The sequence below is a fragment of the Rhinatrema bivittatum genome, chromosome 2 (assembly GCF_901001135.1).
Source record: "Rhinatrema bivittatum chromosome 2, aRhiBiv1.1, whole genome shotgun sequence".
NCBI lineage: Eukaryota > Metazoa > Chordata > Amphibia > Gymnophiona > Rhinatrematidae > Rhinatrema > Rhinatrema bivittatum.
In genome coordinates this window covers 169,709,485-169,733,701 of record NC_042616.1, presented here as the reverse complement: position 1 = coordinate 169,733,701, position 24,217 = coordinate 169,709,485, and the positions used below count along the sequence as shown (strand labels likewise).

General features: G+C 44.8%; 1 protein-coding gene across 1 annotated transcript in view; it reads left to right on the top strand.

The window, feature by feature from the left end:
* The window catches only part of LOC115084252 (1-aminocyclopropane-1-carboxylate synthase-like protein 1), a 66,917-nt gene that overhangs the window by 24,303 nt on the left and 18,397 nt on the right, over positions 1-24,217 (top strand). The window contains exons 4-12 of the mRNA XM_029588868.1: positions 1,844-1,913; positions 2,539-2,605; positions 5,376-5,473; positions 17,327-17,404; positions 20,068-20,168; positions 21,634-21,723; positions 22,113-22,158; positions 23,186-23,327; positions 23,424-23,566. Coding sequence (XP_029444728.1) covers positions 1,844-1,913; positions 2,539-2,605; positions 5,376-5,473; positions 17,327-17,404; positions 20,068-20,168; positions 21,634-21,723; positions 22,113-22,158; positions 23,186-23,327; positions 23,424-23,566 — 835 coding nt within the window. The remainder of the gene's footprint in view (positions 1-1,843; positions 1,914-2,538; positions 2,606-5,375; positions 5,474-17,326; positions 17,405-20,067; positions 20,169-21,633; positions 21,724-22,112; positions 22,159-23,185; positions 23,328-23,423; positions 23,567-24,217) is intronic.

Below are 24,217 nucleotides of genomic sequence, written 5' to 3'. Positions count from 1 at the left end.
AGTCACCCTTTGGTTGCTGGGGTACAGAGAGCAGAACTTTGGTAGTTTCATATTGCATTCGGTGGCAAAGAGATCTATGTGGAGTGTTCCCCACCTCCAGAATAGGGAGGATGCCACGACTGGATGTAGCTCCCACTTGTGAGGATGGAAGATTCTGCTGAGTTGGTCGGCTTCCATGGTTTGTATTCCTAGCAGGTAGTTTGCCTGCAGCTGTATTGAGTGAGCTAGCGCCCATTCTAATGTCAGTACCCATTCCTTGCACAGTAACTTTGAACTAGACCTGCCTTCCTTGTTTATTTAGAACATGGCCACTTGATTATCCGTGTATTCCATGCTAGACAAATACTTCACCTCAGTCACACATGCAGAACACAGGTGAGCCCTCACCAATTACAGAATAAAGAGACAAAGTATAACTAGAAATATGCAGACAAAATCTGAATTGGAAACCATAACAAGACAGACTCTGTATGCAGTGCAACAATGGAAAAACAGAAACATGACTATTCCTCATTAAACATCAAACATTTAAAATCAAGATATGTAATCCATCAATCTTAATAGAAAAACCAAAATCATAAAAAGAATAAATATTCAAACAGCTGATGAAAAGAATACCCAATAATTATTATTTTTTTAAATTATTCCCAAATACCCTTAAACGAGAATATAAATCAAATAAAATATTTAAAAACAGAAGACATCAAATCTCAGCCAATTATTAAAACTAATAAGGATAAAAATAAAATCCCCTGCTCTCCATACCTGGGAACTTCTGATTTCAAGTCACCCTGAGATTGACATGGATTAGTTTGGGGAGAGAGTGGTACAACTTTCTCCTCTCTCTCTCATTATACCCATATTCTCCAACACATACACACACACACACACACTTGCTTACTCACACATCCTCACGCATGTTTTCTCTCACATGCTCTCTCATGCACTCTCTCTCTCTCCCTAGAACATAGAAACAGAGGCTTCCTCAGGCCTGCACAGCTTCTTTCTCACATACACATGCAGTCTTACATGCTATTTGCTCACACATGCTCTCACACACATACATATGCGCTCTCTCTCTCACACACACACACACACACGCTCGCACTTTGCTCTCGCTCTCCCCAGAACATACCAGCTGACAGGGCCTTTTCTCTTTGGTGGTGCAGCCCTGCAGGCTGCAGCATTCTATTTTCAGCCATGCAGTCCAGGTGACAGGAACCTCTTCGCTTCAGCTGCATAGCCTGGCACAAGTTAGCCCTTCAACCATGTGACTGGCCTGACCGGCCCACTGGGGCATGCTTGAAGCCCTGATAGGCCAAGCCGCCCCTGCTTGCCTTTCACATGTATGACAGCATCTCAATTTCATACAATGATTAATTAAAGAAATATATTTAATATATATTTAACAATTTAAGTTTTTTTTTGTTTTGGCTGTTACGGTTTGCGCAGTTTCCTCTTCTAGATAACAGCTGCTCTGTCTCTGCATACTGCCTGCTACAGATGATGTACCAAAATGCTTCTGTCGTATTCCTGTGTTGTAAGATGTGGGGATACAATTCATGTGTGGTGTACTATGGGGCCTACAAATTTCCTGTTACAGTTTGAGAACACTAGAGACAATCCTTCTAATGCCATGTTAGGAAAATGATGGGCTTCGTGGCATTAGTGGCACTGAGTGTAAGGTTTGAAGGGAATGGGCCCCACTGAGGCAAAGCTTCAGTTGACTGATTCCAGAGCAGTCCTAAATGCAGAAGTCTCCTTTCTTTGTGCTGTTAAGTTTTTCACTCTTAGTTTTATGGGAGAATTGGATGATGCAGAATGTTTCCACTTTGTGTTTCAGATTCAGAGAAGCAATTGCAAACTTCCTCACAACGTACGGGAAAGCAGCAGTACCAGTGAATCCAGAGCATGTGAGCACAATTGGCTTTTAATGTTATTGGCTGTAATGTTGCCGGCTATGGATGTGTTAGTTTCTTTTCACCTACATCCCGCCTCTGCAAATTTTGAGTTGATTATCTGCTAAACCCAGTACAATCCTATTGAGGCTTCTTTTTTTTATTGGAGATAGGATGAAGGGAGGAATTGTTATCCTCTCATCTGTATGGAGACAGGACACACTGGAAGATTATACCATTGTATAGGAACTGCATGAGTGCTGAGTATCATACAGCCATTGGATGGGACCCTAAGAGTGGGGAGGAAAGGAAAGTTGAATAACTGTTTTGAAAGCCTTAATAACACTTCTTAGGAGTAGATCAATTCCCTTTTGTTCAACAGGAGAGAGTTCTTCTGAGAGCACAGCAGAATGGCTATAAGGTGATGACACTCTTGGAAGTGAGACAAATTGTATGCTTGCATAACGGCAGCCATGGCAGGAAGAGAGTCTGCATGAAGCCGTTATGACTAGTTGTAGTTGATTTTACTACTTGAGACCCAATTATCAATTGATATAGGAATGTAAATGTCTGTACTTGGGACTTTGCCTAACTGTCTTCTCTTATTACTAACGTGATCAGACTTGGTCTCTCTCTCTAGATTGTTGTGATGAATGGCTGCTCATCCATCTTTGCTTCCCTTTCAACTGTGCTGTGTGACCCTGGAGGTAAGTAGAAAGCATTTAATGAGCATGTGTTCCATTGTTCCTTAAACATTTGTAGCTGTTAGGCTTTGCCTGTTATTTGAAAAGGTACCAGAGTATTATAAATCTTTATTTAAAGATGACTGTTGACCCATAATGAAAATAACTTTTCATTTTGTGACTTATTATGAAGTAAGTCTATTCCAGTGTATTACAAAGCATTTCAAACTTTAATGGTCAACATGTTAACAAACAGATTATTTCCATTTATAAACCTTCCCCTCCAGCTAGGGCTATCTAAGTGAGTACATAATACACAGTGGAAAAATACAGTCCAAAAACATTTGGATTTTTTTTCTCTTTGTACGTACATTTGTATTATTTCTCTATAGAGATCATAGTAAGATGGTAAATGATGGCGGATAAAGGCCAAAATGGCCCATCTGGTCTGCCCAGTAGCAATGGGTCTACTTTGGGTATATGTGCATACAGATTGCCACTTGGAAACTGACACCCATTCCCCCCTGTGTGTCTTTTTATGTTTGTAAGTACCACTTTGTGCAGGTTACCCCATACTGTCTAGGAAACGCAGTGTAGCCATGTCTCTGCTGGTTTGGGCTGTAACTGCCGCTCCTTGAAGGTTACCCCAGTGATTCATTACCATTCTCTTGCCACTAGGGATCCTCTGTGTTTATCCCATGCTTTTCTGAGGTCTGTTAGGATTATCTCCACCATCTTCAGGAGGGTATTCTAGGCATCCCCCACCTTCTCCATGTAAAATGTTTCCTGATGTAGTTCCTGAATCTACTCTCTTTTTTTTTTCCATTGAAAAAGCGCTGCTTCTTGTGTATAAATATAAGGTATTTAAATATCTGTATCATAGTCCCTGTCTCACTTCTAAAATATTTCCACCACAATGCATGCAGAAACGTGTCACATAGTCCAATTTTTAAAGTTCCAAATAATCTTTTTATTTTTAAATGAATGGCAACTCCACTGTTATCATATAAATACTTCAAAAGGTCCCCCGGGGAGGGGGGGACACATGCGACAGCAGACAGATATGCTCCAGCTGGGACGAGGACCAGCCTTCACCTTTACCAGCCTCTTCCCCCACAGGTTGAGCCCTTGGGTTCTGAGGCTGGCTAGAGTCCCACAGGAGAGCAGTCAAGCGGTGTCGTTCCAGCAGAGCTCTGGGCAGATGGCAGTCTGGCAGTGTTAGAATCTGGACAGATGGCAAGGAGGGCGGCAAGCAGGCAGTGTCAGTATCTGAGCTGAGGTCAAGGAGGGCGGCAAGCGGGCAGTGTCAGTATCTGAGCTGAGGTCAAGGAGGGCGGCAAGCAGGGCAGTGTCAGTATCTGAGCTGAGGTCAAGGAGGGCGGCAAGCGGGCAGTGTCAGTATCTGAGCTGAGGTCAAGGAGGGCGGCAAGCGGGCAGTGTCAGTATCTGAGCTGAGGTCAAGGAGGGCGGCAAGCGGGCAGTGTCAGTATCTGAGCTGAGGTCAAGGTAATGTGGAATCAGTTGGGAACAAGGATGAGACAAGGAGGCAGAGAGAACCCGCAGAGGAGAGAAGACGGAGACTGGAACAAGCAGGAGGAAAGCCAGCAACTTGAACTGCAAGAAGGAAGCATGTCCGTAGACCTTTTGCTGAGGCATCTGCTGGTTGTAAGGCTGGGCTTTAAACAGGCAGAGACTGGCAATGTCATGCGAAAGCGCCACAGTCCTATTCCTGCCGTGGAGCCTTTGACCCAGGGACTCTAGCATGCACCTATGGAAGCATGGGGGCATCGAGGGTGAGTGGGATTGATGGTGGCAGCCCGCATTACAGCCTCTCTATCCTTTCCGAGATACAGCCATCAGAACTGAATATCTGAGGCAAAAATGAGTTTTGAAGTTCTGTGTGCTAAGCCCTTGATTTTATACCTGAGATTTATTAATTTTTTATTTAAGCCTGAAGAGGCCTGGGAAAGGGACCCTAATTGCTATATAGAAGAGAATGATTGGGAGGACAATATACCTTCATGTGGCTGAAACTTCAGTGGAAAATACATATAAGGATTAATCTAGATGGCACCTCACTCCATCTTGGTTACAGAAATTATATGGCCACCTATTTGATAGATGTTGGAGGGAATGTGGGGAAGAGGGTACCGGGGGCCATGACTGGCGGAGTTGTTCTGTTTATGATTTTTGGAGGGAAATTCAAAGGCTTCTGTAACAGCTGGTAAAAATCACTGTAGACTGGAATCCAGAAATCTTTAATTTTCCAGTGGAGATAGCATCAAGGAAATCAAGTCAGCTTATTGTGCAAGTCTTTATAACAGCCAGATGTGCAATTGGGGTAAACTGGAGGAAAACATCTGCACCAGATCTATTTTATATGGGAAAGCTTACAGCAATTAGGAAGGAGAGATTTTCTGCCTTTAAGACTGTATGGAAGCCATTCGAGCAGTAGAAAAAAATTTCGGGACGTGGCTGATTGAAAGGGAGGGGGGGTTGTTTGTAATGAATGAAACTGATAGAAGTTTATAATAACAATTTAAATCAAAAATATGTTATGGGTATGCTTGGGTCTCATTGAGAAAGCCCTGGTGGGAAAAGGGCTGAAACTTTAGGTAAACTTTGTCTTAGGCTGTGTATGAGAATTTTTGTGTGCTTCTCTATCCAAAGAGGAAAAAGTGCAACTGGGGAGACTAGGTGAGCTGGTTTGGTCTATGCAAGCACTGGGGATGAATTTGCTTGGAAGTTATCTTGTTCTCATACATATCTTTAATTTTGGCTGTTTCTGTTTTAGATGGATACCTGATTCCAACCCCATACTATGGTAGCATTAACCCACACACTGGACTGTATGGAGAAACACAGCCGATTCATGTGCCTTTGTTCAGTGAGGTAAGACTTTAAATCAAATGACCGTGTATTAATGAAATTCAATGAAGATTATAGCTAAACATTTTAACAATGTTCTGCCTCAAAGGTAGCGGTGTCCCGTTTCCAAAATATGGACCCGTAAAGCTGTCTGGATCTTGCCTGAATGACAAAGGCAATGGACTGGTATTTGGTTTTGGTCACGATCCTTTCTTAAGTAACAATCCTGGATCTATTATTTATTTTTTTTTAATCAAAAAATGGTCCAGAAAAGAATCCTGTCCAAAAATACCTGAATTTGAGCATGTCCCCTGGATCATTTTCCAGGAGTTGGCCTACCTCTCATAGAAAGTGCTGTATAAATTCTGATTTGTATCTGGTTTCCAGCTGCAAATGCTGGTGCACTGTACAGGAGTGTGATAGTGAAATTCTGTATAGTCACTGCTGCTAGTTTATTCATTTGCTGTGATCATGGATTCCTAGGATCACTTACCAGCAGAGGGAACACAAGCAGCATTGACAATTCAGGAATGTTGGAGACAAGCAAAGGATGATCAACACAGACTGGAGCTTTGATTTGTGACATTTGTCAGGGCAAGAAGCAAAATCTAGCAACAACAATTTTTACTAAAAAGACACGAGTGGTCGTCCTGGTGAATCTGTGGCAATACTATGTGCTGCTATGGAGAGGACATGGGTTTGATTTCTGGGCCATGTCTGCTTTCCCCAGGCTGGCCAGGGCTGAAGAGGGAATCTCAGCCATCACTCAACAGTGACACCTATTGGTCAGGTTCAGGTTGTATGTTTAATGGGTTCTGGCAGGAACTGTGTTCCATAGTCCCTGGCCAAGGACTGTCTGTGCAATAATGGCTGGTCTAGGTGGAGGGAAAGAGGATGTTAAAAATAAAGAAATACATGGAAAAACTATGATTCAGGTTCATCATGGTACACCAGTCCAAACAGGTGGGTTATGTCCCCCTACCAGCAGATGGAGACACAGCATGCAACTTTTCTGACATCACCACCATATATAGGTGGTGCAACACAGAGATACTCCGTGTGATGAGTAGTGTGGGTGTGAGCCCTTAATGCTGTGGCGTAGTTGATGTAGCCTCGTAGATGAACTTACGCCTACGTCAAAAGCTTGCGAACGTGCCTTGGAGCAGGACATGCTGGAGCTTCACTCATACCAGCCGCCTGCCCCACAGTTTGAGCACTTGGGTTCTGGAAGCCGACCTTATCCAGGACCTAGTTGGGTCCCCAGGGCGATTATAGTGAGTGAGAGTCCAAGAGCATGCTGGGGTCAGGGCAGGCAGCAAACAGGAGAAACTGGGAACAAGCCAAGGGTCGGGGCAGGCAGCAAGCAAGCAAGCATAGTCAAGTCCAAGGCTATGGTCCATTCCAAGTCCGAAGCAAGAGGTCCGTACCAGGAGATCGGGCTGAAGAGTAGATGATGACAGGTGAGGAGACACTGGATAAAGTGGGCTGGGCAAGGCAAGGCTGGAAGATGCAGCCTAGAATAGGAACACAGGAGCAACACGCACTTCACTAGGTAGGAGAGCTGTTGCTGAGGCAGGTTACTGGAGTCGTGGCTGGGTTTATGTTCAAACAGTTTTTATTGAGAAAAGAGCACATAACATTTGGTGCGCATTGGACTCTTATGCACACCAAGTCATATAAACAAATGACTTTTTTTTTCTTCTAAAAAGTGTAAATACGTAGAACATCGTTACATTCTACCCTCTCATCACCCAACAGTTGAATGAAATCTCAGAATCAACCATTCCCTGTACGTACTACGGGCACGACGAGACAATGTTTGAATATATATTTCCCAAATGGATAAAAAAGTTCTCCGATGTTTAAATGAAACGTGAGATAACATATTGTCCATTTGCCTCATATTATGCAGAAGGTTCCTCCATTGCCAAAATATTGGAGCCTCCTTTCCCCTCCAGTGCATAAGAATTTGCTTTTTTACCTAATAAGCGATTTACCTAGTCCCCGAATAATCAATTGGGGGATGCATTCAAACAATAGTAAATTTGGGGAGAAAGGAATCTGGACCTCCTAGCAGCTTCTCCAGATAGGTTACAATTTTTCCCCAAAAGTGATTAATAACTGGGCATGCCCAAAATGCGTGGGATAAATTAGTATTACTTAAATTATATTTCTCAAACATCTCAGATACAGACATTTTTGCTCTAAATACCAAACGTTGGGACACATTTGACTTCATAAAAATGTGTATTTCATTTCCCTAAAGTACATATTTGTGGATACTTCTGACATATGTTTAATGCCTGATTGTATAAGACTTGAGTCAACATGAAAAATCCCCTCTCTATTCCACCTATCCGCTGATATTTAACAGTTATCTTCCTTAGTGAATTTCCTAAGAGTTTTTTATGCAGTTTGGATAAAGATAAACATTTGAACTCCTCAAATAGGAAAAAATCATCAAATAAGTCTAAAACTGATGACTTTAAGAATATCTTGGGTAAAGTCCCAATACATGATGTAATTGTAAATAAGAAAAGTAATGAGTTTCATGCAAGCCGTGTTGCTCCTTTATTCCCTGAAAAGGTAACATCTGACCCTCCTCATCTAAAACATGACTCAATTGTGTGATACCTTTATTCGTTCATATTCGAAAACCCACCAAAGTAATTCCCGGGGAAAAGTCGAGATTTCCTTGCAAGGGCCGTGGCTGGGTTTCAATACCCAGCTGCATGGGCATTAGAGAGGTGCATCGGTCCTGCGATCTCTCTGTCTTTCTTCAATAGCTTGGAAGGTAACAGCATGGGAATGGCAGTCATATTCTTTCCCCACAGGGCAGGCTGTGGTGGGGGAGAAGACTGCTAATCCCTGTGGGTATCTCCTGTGCCAGGGGATCCAGGGTCCCACAGGATGACACTGCTTTAGATGCTGAAGATTCTGACTCAGAGCAGTCTTTTTTGGCAGATTTTGTGCATTAAAGGCACAAAGTCTCTCTAAAGAAAAGAACTGGTATCTGCATTTACTAAAGTCTACTATCCCAGTTGAGGGCTGTGCGGCACTTAAGGACACTCTAGATCGGAAGATGGAACTTCATCTTTAAGAAGATCTTTGAGGTTTCTGCCCTAGCGCCCTGAGCTGCGGCATGCAGTAGCTTCATAGCTCGAGCCTGTTTGCACTGGGTGCAGCAGATTCTAGTGGCTGAGCCCAAGGAGATGCTTCCTGAAAAGGAAGCAGAGTGGCTTGAAGCTGGCTTGCCTTTATAGCTGATGCCTTGTGTGATTTACTTTGGACGTCGGCCAGGAATATGGTATCAGCGATTTGGGCTAGGAGACTGCACTGGCTGCATAACTGGGCTGTAGATGTGTGGTCCAAGTCTCATTTTGATAATCCTCCCTTTTAAAGGCAAACTGCTTTGTTGGGAAGACTTGGAGAAGTTGGTTAAGCACCTTGAGGAGTCAGTTTCCCATAAATTGCTGGACGATAAACCCAAGGAGGTTCGAAAAACTTTCCTCAGTAGGCAGAAGTCGAGGGACACCAGGCGTGATCAGCTAGGAAAAGGTTTTATTTATTTTTATTTATAATTTTTATATACCGACATTTGATCAGAGATATCACACAGGTTTACATTCAGGTACTGTAGGTATTTCCCTATCCCAGTGGGCTTACAATCTAAGTTTTGTACCTGAGGCGATGGAGGGTGTAAAATGACCTGTCCAAGGTCGCTAAGAGCCATATTTAATTGGTTACTTAGAGGGTGAAAGGGGTTAGTTCAAGTGTTGGTTTCAATATACATTGGATTTTTTATACAGTGATTATATAACGTGGGAATATATACACAGGTTTATACACCAGGCTTGTATGTCAAGGATTATATACAAGGGCTCTATATATATACTCCAGTGTTGTATGCCGAGGGTTATCAGTAGGATAAATTCGGGTATGGAGAGAGAGGTCATATTTGTGGGAGGTTTAGTATTCTCCGTGAGTAGCACTACTGTGTGGTGGGTGATGGGGTAAGTGAAGGGGGGCGTAGATTAATGTGAGGGCAGGGAGTCAGGGTGGTATAGGATGCAGTGTAGTGTGTTTGAGATCATGAGTATGCTTGTGTAAATAGCCAAGTTTTTAGTTTTTGTTTAAATTTGTGCAGGCAGTGTTCTTGGCGAATGTCAGCGGGCATAGAGTTCCAGAGTGTGGGGCAAGCAATGGATAGGGCACGTTCTTTGGTAGCATTGTAATGGGTACATTTGGGCGTGGGAATATTTAATGTTGCTTGGTAGCATGAACGGGTGGGTCTGTTTGTGTTGCAGAAGGTGAAAGAGTTATTGAGCCAGTTCATATCTGGGTTGTGTAGGGATTTGTGTATTATTGAGAGAGTTTTGTAATATATGCGTTGTTGGATAGGTAGCAGTATAGTTCTTTCAGGATTGGGGTTATGTGTTCATTCTTGCGTATATTGGTGAGGATGCGTGCAACTGCGTTCTGTAGCAATTGGAGGGGGGAGATGGTGTTTTTCGGAAGGCCAAGGAGTAGTGAGTTGCAGTAGTCTATTTTTGCGAATATTGTAGACTGTAGTATTGTCCGGAAATCGTTGAAGTGTAAGAGTGGTTTCAGTTTTTTTAGGGTATGCAGCTTGAAGTAGCATTCCTTGAGGGTGGTGTTAATGAATTTTTTGTGGTTGAGTTGATCATCTATGATGACTCCAAGATTCCTTGCATGTTGAGTTGTAGGGAATGAATTTAGGGGAGTGTTGTGTTGATTAGGGATGATATGGTTGTTGGGTTCTTATTTGCGGTGCCAATTTGCATCTAAGTCGCAGTCCTTTTGAGGAAACTAGGAGGCTTCAGGTTCCACATCAGGGGCAATTAAGAGTTCCTAATGAAGATCCCTTTGTCTTCTCCCTCTGTATGTGCATGGGGGGGCAATCGGTCTGCTTCTATGAGGAGTGGACCAAGATAACAATGGACCAATAGGTCCTGCCTTGGTAAGAGATGGCTGCATCTTAGAATTTGCTCGACCAGTGGACGGGGCCTTCATGGTATTTCTGTGTGCTTCAAGAATGAAGAAGTTGGCAGTACGGTCTACGCTGGAGTGGTTGTGCCTTCTGGATGCAGTGGTCCTGGAGCCAGAGGAGGAAAAAAAATCTAGGAAAGCACTCCATTAGATCTCAAGAAAGTGAATGTATCCCTACGGGTACCTCGCATGGAAACTCTGCACTCTAACATAGAGGCCATCAGAAAGAGAGAACTTCTAGCATCCTTGGAGTCCTTTTGGAGGACTATCTTCACATTCCTATTTGGAAGGAACATAAAAAGTTCCTCAAATGTGCAGTGCTAGATGAGCATTTTCAGTTTCAGGTGCTCCCCTATGGGCTGGCAATGGCTTCTCATATGTTTTCCAAGATGATGGTGGTAGTCGCAGCAGTTCTGAGAAGGGAAGGTATTCTGGTGCATCCCTGTGTGGACGTTGAGCCTAGTGCCATGAGGCTTCTGTAGGGGTGTACTACTGCTGCCTCTTTGTGACAGTATGTATGTATGTATATATTTGTCAAATTGTATGGTCTTTCTGCCTTCCCTATTCACCCTTCCAATGTTTTGGTCTAAAGGGGTGGATTTTGGGGGGAGTTCTCTCCCAGCATGTTGAAGGTGTTAACTTTGGATTTGTTTAATACAATTTGTTTGATTAGTGCTTTGTCATAGGCATACTGGAGTTTCTCTGTAGTGCACCTCCTATATAGAGTGGCAATGTCATGGAGAAAGTCTGAGTGCTCTGGCTCCATCTGCTGGTAGGGGGTCATAACCCACTTTGTTTAATTGGATTGGCATGGTGTAAACAGGATTCATGAAAAGAAAATTGACAGATAAGAAAATTTCTCCTTCCCTGTACGTACCAGGATCAGTCCAGATTGCTGGGTTATGCCTCCGTCCAGCAGATGGAGTCAGAGAAAAGCTGAAAAGCACCCCTAGATATACTGGTGTGCCACCTGCGATCCCCCAGTATATCTCTGACTCCAGCAGATTGAGAGGCATAACTTGCGGTCCTGATCTTTTCTAAATTTGAGTTTGGTTATTCAGGTTTGACTTTTTGCTGACCTTTGACTAGATCAATTTCTTTTGTTTAAGGTAGTTAGATCAGCGGATAGGTTTGGTTTCTGTCCTTTCTTTTCACATGCGCTGGGTGAAGTTCTGATGCTTGGCAGGGCAGTGCCCTAAGGCCTATTTCCTGGAGATAGTGATCCCTTGGGACCAGGGGGAGTATTCACCGGTGGGCTGGTCACTCTCCCCCCTGTATGTATATTCCAGGGGTGTTTCACCTCTGAAGGGGGCTCAACTATCACAAAAGAAGCGAGGATCAGATTTTACTTTTATAAAAAAAAAACAACATACAGTAAGTACTGTTGGTGGCAGGCTGTTTGATCGCTTTGTTGGCCCCGGCCTGCCACGTTAGGGTCCCGGGACTCCAGAGGGGGTGGCCTGGTCACCCGGCGCGTTTTTATTTTACCTCAGTCACAGCTCTGCTGTTTTCACGTGCTTTTTTTTTTTTTCCTGCTCTAGCAGCTTTGGGCTGCTATGCCGTGTGCGTTGGCCTGCACGGCCTGCGGGGACTCGGGGGCGCGGCTCTCTCGAGAGGGTCTCTGCTTCCGTTGTCTTCCCGGGGGCAAGAGACCCTCTCGGAGGCCGAGCGCTGCCTGTGGGTCCCCCCTTTCGCGGCTGCACGAAACGCAGAGAGTGCCCATGCCGAGCAGCGAGGATGCAGCGTCGGACAGAGGGGATTTCCCTCCAGATTCTCCTCCGGCCCTCAGCCCACAACGAGATCGCGATTTCATGGCGCATAAACCCCCCCTCCCCTCCAGACCCACCGAGACAGCTTTAAAAAGGCAAGGTCCATTTTCTTCGCGATTTGTTCTGCTGATGCATCAAGCCTTCCTAGAGGCAGAGGCTGGCTGGGAGGATGCGGGTCTCTCTCCCCCTAAAGTCTCCAAGTCCGCTGCAGGCGCTGGGAATGCAGGGGTTCGTTGTCCCCGGCCGCCAGTAAATCCGGGGGATGCAGAGCCAGCTGTCCCGTTCCCAGACCCTTTGATTCCGGATGTAGGGAGTGATTTAGAGGGAAATGTCCCGGTTGAAGGGGATGACCCCCAGATCCTCCGTTTATTTGGTAAGGACGAGCTGGATCCCTTAATCCCACAGGTCTTGAAAGAGCTTGAGATTCTGCCCCCCCCCCCCCTTGCTGGAAACAGATGTTTCCCCAGGGGATTTTGTTTTGACGGGAATTAAGGGACCCCCTCAGACCTTCCCATTTCATCCAAAATTATTTCAGATAGTATCTAGGGAATGGGATTTTCCAGAGGCCTCATTAAGGGTTAGCAGGGCTATGGAGAAGCTGTACCCCCTCCCGGCTGAGTCATTAGATCTTCTCAATCTACCCAAAGTGGACTCGGCGGTCACGGCCGTCATTAAACATACTACTATTCCCGTGACGGGGGGAGCAGCGCTTAAGGATCTCCAGGATAGGAAGCTGGAGGTTTTGTTGAAGCGCATTTTTTAGGTTTCTGCATTAGGTGTCCGGGCCGCGGTCTGTAGCAGCCTCATGCAGAGGGCTACGCTTCGCTGGGTACAGCAATTGCTTACAGCCCAGGACCTACTGCTTGAAGAGGCGGAGCAGGCGAACCGCATGGAATCTGCGGTCGCATATACTGCAGACGCCTTATATGATCTCCTTCGGACTTCCGCCTGCACTATGTCCTCGGCAGTATCCGCGAGGATACTTCTGCGGATGCTTCCTCCAAGTCCCGATTAGGTTCCTTCCCCTTTAAGGGGAAATGGTTGTTCGGAGACGAGCTGGAGCAGCTCATTAAGGACTTGGGGGACAATAAGGTCTACAAGTTGCCCGAGGACAAGCCCAAGCAGTTTTGCACTTTTGGGAATTTCAGAGGCCGTTTTCGTGGTCAATGACAGTTCCATGCGGGGAGGGGTGTTTCCTCCACACAGAGACAACAGGCGTCTCAGTCGCAGGCTTGGACGCACTCCTTTCGTGGCAGACGGCCTCAACGTTTGGGGGCATCGCATGCCTTTACCCCCCAATAAGGCGGCACAATGAAGCAGCGCCGACCCATTCCTCCGTTCCTTTAATCGGGGGGTCGCCTGTCCCTATTTCAGGAGGAATGGGTCAAGATAATATCGGACTAGTGGGTCCTTGAAGTTATAAGTCACGGTTACGTTTTGGATTTTGCTCGCCTGCTTCGAGATCTGTTTCTTGTGTCTCCTTGCGGTCCTCCGGCAAAGCAGCAAGTAATTGCGCAGACGTTGGACCGTTTACGGGCGCTGGGAGCGGTGGTCCCAGTCCCAGTCCCGCCTGCCGAGCGTCGGACCGGTCGGTATTCCATTTACTTTGTGGTTCCAAAGAAGGAAGGAATGTTCCGACCAATCTTGGACTTGAAACAGGTCAACAGAGCTTTGCGCGTTCCGCGTTTTCGCATGGAGACGTTGAGGTCTGTCATTGCGGCCATCCACAAGGGAGAATTTTTGGCTTCTTTGGATCTAACTGAGGCGTATCTCCACATTGGAATCCAGGAGCACCATCAGAGATTTCTGAGGTTCATGGTTCTGGGGGACCATTATCAGTTTTGCGCCCTGCCGTTCGGTTTGGCGACAGTCCCCAGAATTTTCACCAAAGTATTGGTGGTGGTCGCGGCTTCTCTTCGCCGCCAAGGGATACTAGTGCATCCCTATCTGGATGATTGGCTCATAAGGGCCGAGTCGGAAGCTCTGTGCAAGCTAGTGGTTCAGTCAGTGGTGGAGCAGCTACAGGCGCTAGGTTGGGTGATCAACTTCACGAAGAGCCATTTTACCCCAACTCAGCACCTGGAGTTTCTGGGAGCCCGATTCGATACCTCGGTGGGCAAAGTGTTTCTTCCACGACAACAGATGGTCAATTTAATGGCTCAGGTGCGGAACCTGTTGGAACTGCCATTGCCTACGGCCTGGGATTATTTGCAGGTACTTGGGCATATGGCTTCTACTCTGGAAATGGTCTCTTGGGCCTTTGCTTATATGCGCCCTTTGCAGGAGGCACTGCTTTCCCACTAGGATCCCAAGTCAGAGGACTACAACATGCTAGTGCCCTTGCCGGAGCCGGCACGGTCCAGTCTCAGTTGGTGGTTAATACTGGACCATCTCCTTCAGGGGGTGGCCTTGGAACCTCCACCTTGGATCATTGTTACGACGGATGCCAGTCTATCCGGGTGGGGGGCAGTCTGTCAGTCCCGAGCAGTGCAGGGACGATGGTCCCCCCGGCAGGCCACATGGTCCATAAATCGCTTGGAGACCCGGGCGGTTCGTCTGGCCTTGCGTCAACTCCTCCCGATGGTGCACCGTTAGGTGGTGCGAATTCTATCAGACAACACGACCACCGTGGCATATATAAACAGGCAAGGAGGCACAAGAAGTCGCCCAGTGGCTGCCGAAGCGACTTTGTTAATGGCCTGGGCGGAACGCAATCTGACCCGCATCGCGGCCTCACACATCACAGGCATGGACAATGTTCAGGCAGCTTTTCTCAGTCGACAACACCTGGATCCAGGAGAGTGAGAACTGTCGGCCGAGGCGATGCAACTCATAAATCCAAACGTTGGGGGACACCACGCTTGGATTTAATGGCGACTCGGCAAAATGCCAAAGCGGCTCGTTTCTTCAGTCGAAGAAGGGAACATGGATCGGAAGGGGTGGATGCGCTGGTACTTCCGTGGCCTCCACGCATCCTCCTTTATGTGTTTCCCCCGTGGCCCCTAGTGGGAAAGGTGTTGAGACGCATCGAATCTCACCGGGGTCTGGTAATTCTTGTGGCCCCGGAGTGGCCAAGAAGGCCTTGGTTCGTGGATCTAGTCAATCTGGTGGTGGACAGTCCATTGCATCTCGGTCATCTCCCAAATCTTCTGAGTCAAGGCCCAGTATCTTTCCATCTGGCGGATCGCTTTTGTCTAGCGGCTTGGCTTATGAGCGGAGACAACTGAGAAAGAAGGGTTACCCGGAAGTGGTGATTTCTACTCTTCTCAGGGCACGCAAGTCCTCGACATCTCTCGCCTATGCTAGAGTTTTGAAGGTCTTTTACTCCTGGTGCAGTAGGTTAAAACTGTCGCCACGGAGGGCCTCTTTGGGGCATATTCTCGCGTTTTTGCAGGACGGTTTGAAAAAGGGCTTAGCTTACAGTTCGCTTCGCATGCAGGTAGCGGCCCTGGGCTGTCTGAGGGGGCAGGATTGATGGTTCTTCTCTTGCCTGCCACCCGGACGTTGCTCGTTTTTTACGTGGGGTTAGGAATTTGCGCCCCCCTGTTAGGGCTCCATGTCTATCCTGGAGCTTGAATTTGGTTCTCCGTGGTCTCTGCGCTTCTCCATTTGAACCTATCAAGAGAGCCACTTTGAAGGATTTAACTCTCAAGACAGTATTTCTAGTGGCTATTTCTTCAGCGCGTCGCGTTTCAGAACTTCAGGCATTGTCGTGCAGGGAGCCGTTTTTGCGTATATCTGAGTCCGGGGTATCCCTACGCACGGTGCCTTCTTTCTTGCCTAAGGTGGTTTCGGCCTTCCATGTCAATCAGGCAGTGGAATTACCTGCCTTTTCTGAGGAAGATATTTGCTCTTCTCAAGGTCGGGATCTGAGGCGTTTGGATGTCCGGTGGGCACTTCTGCGGTACCTGGCGGTGACTAATGATTTTCGACAGTCGGATCATCTATTTGTTTTGTGGAATGGCCCCAAAAAGGGTCTTCAGGCTTCCAAGACTACTGTCGCCCGCTGGTTGAAAAGCACGATTGCTTCCGCATACATCGGGTGCGGACACCCTGTACCGGATGGGCTTAAGGCTCACTCTCTTCATTCTCAGGCGGCATCATGAGCTGAAAGTCAGTTTGTGTCTCCCCAGGAGATTTGCAGGGTGGCCACTTGGAAGTCCTTGCACACATTCGCTTGACATTATCGGTTAGATATCAGTGATCCATCGGCGGATTCTTTTGGTAGCACTGTGATTTGAGCAGGACTCTCTGGGTCCCACCCCATTTAAGGCAGCTCGGGTACATCCCAGCAGTCTGGACTGATCCTGGTACGTACAGGGAAAGGAAAATTAGTTTCTTACCTGATAATTTTCGTTCCTGTAGTACCTAGGATCAGACTGATAAAACAAGAGGGTAGATTGTCTAAGAACGCCATTTGGGCAACAATGTGGATTAGACACCAAAGTAGTCCAAGTGTAAACTTTTATTTGAGTGGAGACATAAATTCATACAAGTGCCTGACCTAGGATCAGTCCAGGCGCCCGCCCAAGTCTGTTTGCTACTGGAGAGTCCGCTCGTATGTCTTTCTGTTCCTTTGTCTCCTTACAGTCCCTGCAGCTGCAGAGTATCGGAATACGTGTTGATGCGTAGTTTCAGGCAAGTTTATACAGGGTTTTCTATTTTCATATAGGGAGACAAGTTTTTGTTTTCAGAGCACTAGGCCTACTTGATCTAGTCATTGGTTGAGTTAAAGGAGTTTACTATTCAGCAGGAGTGGATGTTTCTATGATTCATTCTGCTTTGATATTCTTTATACTGAGGGATCGCAGGTGGCACACCAGTATATCTAGGGGGTGCTTTTCAGCTTTTCTCTGACTCCATCTGCTGGACGGGAGGCATAACCCAGCAGTCTGGACTGATCCTAGGTACTACAGGAACAAAAATTATCAGGTAAGAAACTAATTTTCCTATAGTTGCAACTAAAGAATTATGGCACCATAGCCTAAAAGAAGCCAGTTCCAATTGCCCAAAAGGATCGAAAGAAAACTGCCAGGATAAAAAACCCCCCACAATGATGTAAATTCCAAAAGTCTCTGTTTTCCTTTGTTTTGTGTAGGTGACTGATGGCGAAATGCACCCTTTTCAATTAACAGTTGAAAAATTAGAGGCTGCCATGCAGAGAGCCATGGAACAGGTAAGAAAAGTGCTGCATCCCAGCTCTCCCAGCTACTGTAATCTTCTCTCAATAGGACTTTGAGGAGGAGAGTTTAAATAACCCATTGCTGATGCAGATACCATTTGGCACTGAGGTGAGGTGTCATTTAGGTATTGCATGTACAATGGAGAAGATGATTTTCAAAATGTATACACACAAGCTGTATAAATTTATATCCCCCTTGAGTCATTTAGGAATTCAGGAAACTGCCCTACATTATCATTATTATTTTTTTTTAGCTTTCCCAATTGCTTACTGAGATGGAAAGCAGCCTCCCTGTCAGTAAGGTGCATACCTAGTAAACAGCTGAGCTTGAAATGGTCTGAATGTAGGGTTCCAACAATGTCAGAAACAATGGAATGTAGGGTTCCAACAATGTCAGAAAGTTAATGTAACTTACCTGTTGACTCATAATTAACGTTATTAATTCTCTGAATGCTCTGCATTTTTGTGCTGCAGAATTGTAGTCATTGCCTCATAACAAAGACATTGGCTGTCAAACCCCAGTCTTACCTATATGCTGATATATTCATCTTCTAATCTCCCAAAACTAGAATGTGTTTCCTAGTTGTAGGTAGACCCTCAGAAAAGACTTAATTTAGTATTTCTTGCTGCTTTTCATTTTAAAATATTTGATTGCTATAAATTGGCTGGTATCTGTCTCATGGTGGGCATTTGATGAGGCTTTGAGAGCTCTGTCAAGCTCCTCGCTAACATTGACTATCAAAATGCATGGAGTGTCCATTACCCTGATTTATTAAGAACCAGATATGCTGCATGTTTTTCACATTTGTGCTATGGGAGAAATGCTCAGTACATCTGACTCTAAATGATCTAAGGACCTTAATAAACCATTGAAGCATGAAATACAAAAGTGCATGCATACATTGGGGGAAAAGTAAACAAAATTAAACATTTTCTTGTATGGTACTTGGCCTGTTTATAGATCAGTAAGTGAAATATTCACTTCTACAACTTATGTTGTGGTTATACTTTAATTCTGGCTCTCTCCCCTCTTCTCCAAGTAGGGAAGAGCTAAAGTGAGAAAATTGTGGGCCAAGTGGGCCAAATCTGAGCAAATAGTTAACAGGCAATGAGATGGCTCAGTTGGGAATGATAGACGCAGCCTGCAGGCTGTTTGCCTCAGCTGAGTTCTTAGTGACTGTAATCGCTTTTAATCGGACTAGACTTTCCTTTAGAGCTCTTCAGAATATAAGAGAAACATTTCTCTTGAATTTGTTTTCTCATGGAAGAAGTGTTAGACGTGACTCGCTTTTGACGTTCTCCCATTTTGTGCCTTTGGGAACGCCCTTAAGAGCATGCCACAGTTATCATGTGCAATATTTGCAGCCATATTGGTGCTGGAAAATGGGACCAACATAAGATTTACCTGAAGACGAGTGTGAGCTTTCTCATGTAAGTCATCATCACAGGATGATTCCTAGGTTGCTCTAATAAAAGGTATTGCAGCTGGCAAAGAAGCCAAGACTGTTTGAAGAAATATGTTTTTGCGAGAATCTTTTCCAGTTGTACTCTGCTCTATGCTTATTGAAGAAGAGTTTTTAAACACCGATTTCAAGGTGGCTCTTCAATCTTTGTAAAACTGAGATATTCAGGTTACTGGTCAGCATCTTCTTCATTTATTTGCCAAAATTGGAGTTTCCTAGCCTACCAAATAGAGACAGTGGCATCTTCAGACCTTCCTAAACAGCTTACAGCATGCTCATTTTAATAGCAGCACCAAGGTGTGTAAGGCAAGTTTATTTATTAATAAACAAGTTTGAGGTGAGAGAAACGCACACCTACACCTGGCCTAGATTGTCTTCTTAATTTGTATAGAACAAATCAGATGCATACAGTGCAGAAAAGAGAGAATCCCTACTCATTGGAGCTTGCGATCTAGACAAGACAAACAGCAAAAAATAAATGGGGTTTTGAGTTGAGAGCAAGCCCATAGGAGGTTTAAAGTAGGTGCTCCTAGGTGGGAATTAAATTGAGGATCATCAGATATGATTGTGGGATTGATAATTTTTAAAGGAGAACTTAGGCTGACCAGTAACAGCATATATAACCTATTTAATTACTGTATCAATCTCAGTACTGTCTGAATAAATTGAGAAATGCACGTCCTAGTCCAGAGCCTAAACGGACAGCCTTATTGCTTAGGCTTGTCAAGCCACTGCAAGAGCTTGCACTAACATATTTCAGCAAACATCTCTACTGCTCGGTGCTAATACTCTAATACTCTGGAGAAAGCTGACAATAAGCAAAAACCTGCTGAAATATCTGCCCATTACACTGTTCTGGTTGTACTGCCTTGCAATCCTGCACACTTCTCTTGAATAACTGAGGAAAATTTGAGTTAAATTGCAGTGCACTTTTAATATCTCCCTTTGGGAATACAAGAGGCCCTGAAAGGTTGTAAGAAAACCTGTCTGCCTTTTACTGCATTTCCCTGCTTTGGTGTGGGAGAAACTGTAGTTTCGTAATGCTAGTGGCTGGTGGTAACTCTCCTTGTGCAGGATTACAGCTGTGCATGTCCAATTGAAGTTGTATAGCAAGACTAAGAGAGCACCTGTCCATGCTGCGCCGTTGTTTGACGTCTTCTCGGCGTCTCCGACTATCAGTTTTTCTTTTTTCAGGGCATCAGAGTCAGAGCTTTAATCCTGATCAACCCTCACAATCCGTTAGGGGACATTTACCCTGCACACTTACTGAAAGAATGTCTAGAGTTTGCGTACAGGTTTGAGTCCTAGTGCTCTTTGTTTTCCATTAGTCACGTACATGGAACCACGAGTTTTGGTAATCACCCATTTTTCTTATGAAGTTTTCCTCTGCGAAGAGGGCCCAGCATGGTTTTGGGGGGGGGGGGCAGGGTTGTTGGGTTATCGAGTTTGTTTTAAGACTGGCTAAAACAGCTGGAGACAGAGGAATGTAAATTGGTATTGAAGGCTCTGATGATCTGAATAAAAAGCCACAAGCTTCTGCTTAAATTCAGCTAAATCTGGACCTCCCACTGTCTGACCAGAGAGTCTGAGTTTTAAGATTTTTTTTTTTTTTTTAATTTGGGTGATTACCAAAGCAATGACTGGCTATGGCAAAAATATTTGACAGGTTTAAGTTTTTTTTTGTTTTTGTTGTTTTTTATAGAGACTTACATATGCATTTGACAGAGGGGAAGCAAATAAAGAAGGCATTTTAGTATATTGAGAGTTGTCTTGTTATAGGAATAAACCTTGCATGATCAAGCTGTGAAGGATGGAAAAGGAAATGGGATTTTAGATGTTTAAAATCCTTGGGAAGGCGGGTGAGCTGGATTTGCTTCCTGAGTCCGACTTGGGCCGGCTGAGATTGCTGTGGAGACAGCATTCACAGTCCCTGGGCTGGTTGGAAAGAGGCAGTCCCGGCTGTTCCACAACAGCAGCATCTAGTGGCCAGAGTTGGGTGCCTTTACCGGCTTCTGAAGGAGCTTTGGCCAACGAATGTCCCTGTGATAGCTGAGCAGGATAGGGAGCGGGTGCTTATTAAACGGAGGGAGGGAAGACTCTGGGGAGTTGCAAACTATAGCACTGGGAGTGTAAAGGTTTCAGTTGTGCTGGAAACTCAAGAGAATCAGAGGAAAACTGCTGGACCTTCCCCCTTCCACCCAGCACCCAACCTTGTAGGTAGTTTTATGTAAATATCTTTAACTTTATTGGAACATATGAATGTGTAGTTATTTTTTCGGGCTGGTTTTTATTTTGGTTGGGTTTTACAAGAACTAAAAGAAATGGTTCTTGCTTATTTTATTCTTTATACAAATTATACTTCCTGAATAGCTGAATGATTGTTCCCTCCCACCCCCAATATCTTACATTATAAAAACAGCCAAAGAGTAATTCAAAAACATCACTATTGATTTCTGTGCAGAACAGTCGTGCACCTTCACACCTACAATGGAATTTTACATAATGAACATGGGACGGGTTCCGATTTGGCCACAATAAAGTAATGGATAATGAAAGCTCTACAAAGTGTACCAGCAATTACACTTCTGACTTGCCATTTGTAATTTAAGCTTAGTATTGTGCATTTGGAAAATAAATGGGATGAGCACAGAGGTCATTTAGGAGAGCACAATAGTGTAATATGACATATTTCCATGAGCAATGTGATAATAAATGCATTGTACTTTTATGTTGCTGATCTGTGACATTTCCTCTGTGTAGGTATAAGTTGCACGTAGTAATGGATGAAATTTACATGCTCTCTGTTTATGGCGAGGATGCCGTCTTCACCAGTATCCTTACTTTAGACGAGTAAGTGTCACGGAGGACCTGGCTCAGGTCAGCTGGGGATTCTGCAGAGCCAGCGTTCACAGGCTCTGAGGGGAGGAGGTCCTGTCAATGTGGTGACCCCTAGTGGATGGATTTAGGGCCCAGGATTGCAGGGTTCAGGAAGGAGCCCTGGTGCATGGCCTCTGGCTGAGGACTGATTACTGTAATGACTGGGACTGAGTGAGTTCAAAGGAAGAGAAATATAAAATAGAAGAAACGTCTCCTAAGTTTGGGGTGTCAGTTCCTAGTCTTAGCTCTGATTTCAGCAGGAAGTCCAAAGGAACAGGAGGAGACTGCTGGGCCAAGAAAGAACAGTATATAAGCTGTGAGTCTGGAGAATAGATCTGATTAGACTCTCGTCCTCTCTTTAGTTTACCAGACCCGGAACGAACACACCTAATGTGGGGATTTAGCAAGGTAAGCTTAAAATGTGGCTTGTTTTTCCCACACAAAAATCCTATTGTAAGAAACCTCTTGTTTTAATGGATCTTGGAGCAGGTGCTTGATGCTCTGCAGCTTTCTGCAGATGCACTGAAAAGCCCATAAAGTCTTTGTGGTCAAATTAGTATCCCATGCTCCATCCCCAGCACTCTTACCTTCCTTTCCATCCCTGCCACCCCCTGTTCAATTGAATCCTGTTGCTTTACAATATCTCTAACCCCATTTAAATATGCAACTAAAGAGAGGCTGCATACTACTTTTCTGAGACTTTATAGTTTTAATGCTATGGTTAGCAATCTTTGTTATGCTTGCCAATTCTCAACTTTCACTTCTATCTAGAAGTACCTAAAAAAAACCAGCATATGATTGGCTATTTTGAAAATGCTACATACTGTATGTAGATACTGCTTAATCTCTGTGGTATCATTCAGATAATGTAGCCATACATGTAGTGCTAACATGATTCTGGAAAGACTGTTCTCTGGCCTTCAGCTAGATTGGAGAGGAGTATCTTGTATAGAAGGGAAGTGTGCCCCAGCCTTGTAGGTTTGATTTGGGACTGCTGTGCCCAAAGCTGTCAGTATGGCTGCTTTGCCTAGACTGAGGCTGGCAGATGATGCATTGGAAACAAGAGCCAAAGGAATATTCGGGTGCAGCATGCATAGGAACTCCCCAGTATCTGGTGATAACGTTAGCATGGCAGCCTGGGAGTATTTAACATGAAATCAGAACTCACCTGTGGAACTGTAGTAAACCTTTCTATGAGGTATTTTGTGTAGTGTTGGGTTCAGAGGAGTAGTTTTCTAATGGGGAACCTTCCTATTGATTTAGATATTGGGAGAAGAGATTGCTGGACATTGGGCATCGCTGTGTTCTGCATTTCTTCATTATTTTAAGCACCTCTCCCATGATGCATCTAACACATGGTTGCCTGGTACTGCCTTGTTCATGTGCATGTTAAGGCTTCAGTATAATTGGAATGTAGTTTTCTCATCTTTTCAAGGACTTTGCAATGGCTGGCATTCGTGTTGGTGTGTTACATACCAAGAATCAAGAAATCCTTACAGCTGTTGGCCAGCTGGCTACATTTCATGGTTGCCCAGGACCAGTTCAACATGTTCTTAGTCAGTTGCTCAATGACAGAGGTCAGTAATATTGGACTGTGTCTTTGGGCTGTATTTATATAATATAAACAGTGGATTGAAAGACATAATTGTTTTGTTTTTTTTCTTTTTCTGCAGACTGGCTAGATAATGAATATTTTCCTACCAACAAACGGAGACTTCAGGAAGCCCATAGTTTGCTTGTTGGTGGGCTTACAGAGCTTGGCATTCCTATTCCCAGGAGCTTAGGGGGCTTATATGTGTGGGCAGACTTCAGAAAAGTAAGTATGCAATATGTTCATCAGAAGGGAGTCCCCAAACAGGAACCAGCTGTGGAAAGACTCATTGTACAAATGATTGCTGTTCAAGGATGAACTTCTTTGTAAAACTGTTTGGGGGTTTTTTTGTGAATTTTCATTTGGCAAACATCTGAGCCCAAGTGAGGCTCTAAGATGCCTGCTGCAGAGACTTCCTTCATCTGCCAGCAGCTAAGACAGCACAGTAGGGTTCAGTTTTAAGGTAAATTTTCATTTGACAGCTGCAAACTCTTCTCTGCTTGGCTGACGCAGCTACTGAAATCAGTAGGAAGTCACTGCCACTGGTAGTACAAAGCCTATGTCAGACTTCAAGCCTCACCAAATAAAAATTCCTGAAGAGCCCTGCTGTCATGTTTAGGTGAATAGACACTGCTCCCCTCTCCAGTGGTCGGCTCCCTTGCTTTTGGATTTGTCTTTCAGGCAAGCAAATAACCACTCTCCCATTCTCACTTAGCCTACGTATAGAGATCAAGCCTACTCTGAACTGTTCATAGATGCAATAGAAACAGTTCAGCATACAATCTTCTAGACTGGATTTCTCATCACTTCTGGTCTGAATCCTGGTATTTTTAGCCTCTGGGCTGCTTTATTGCCATAGCTTCTGATGTTATGAAG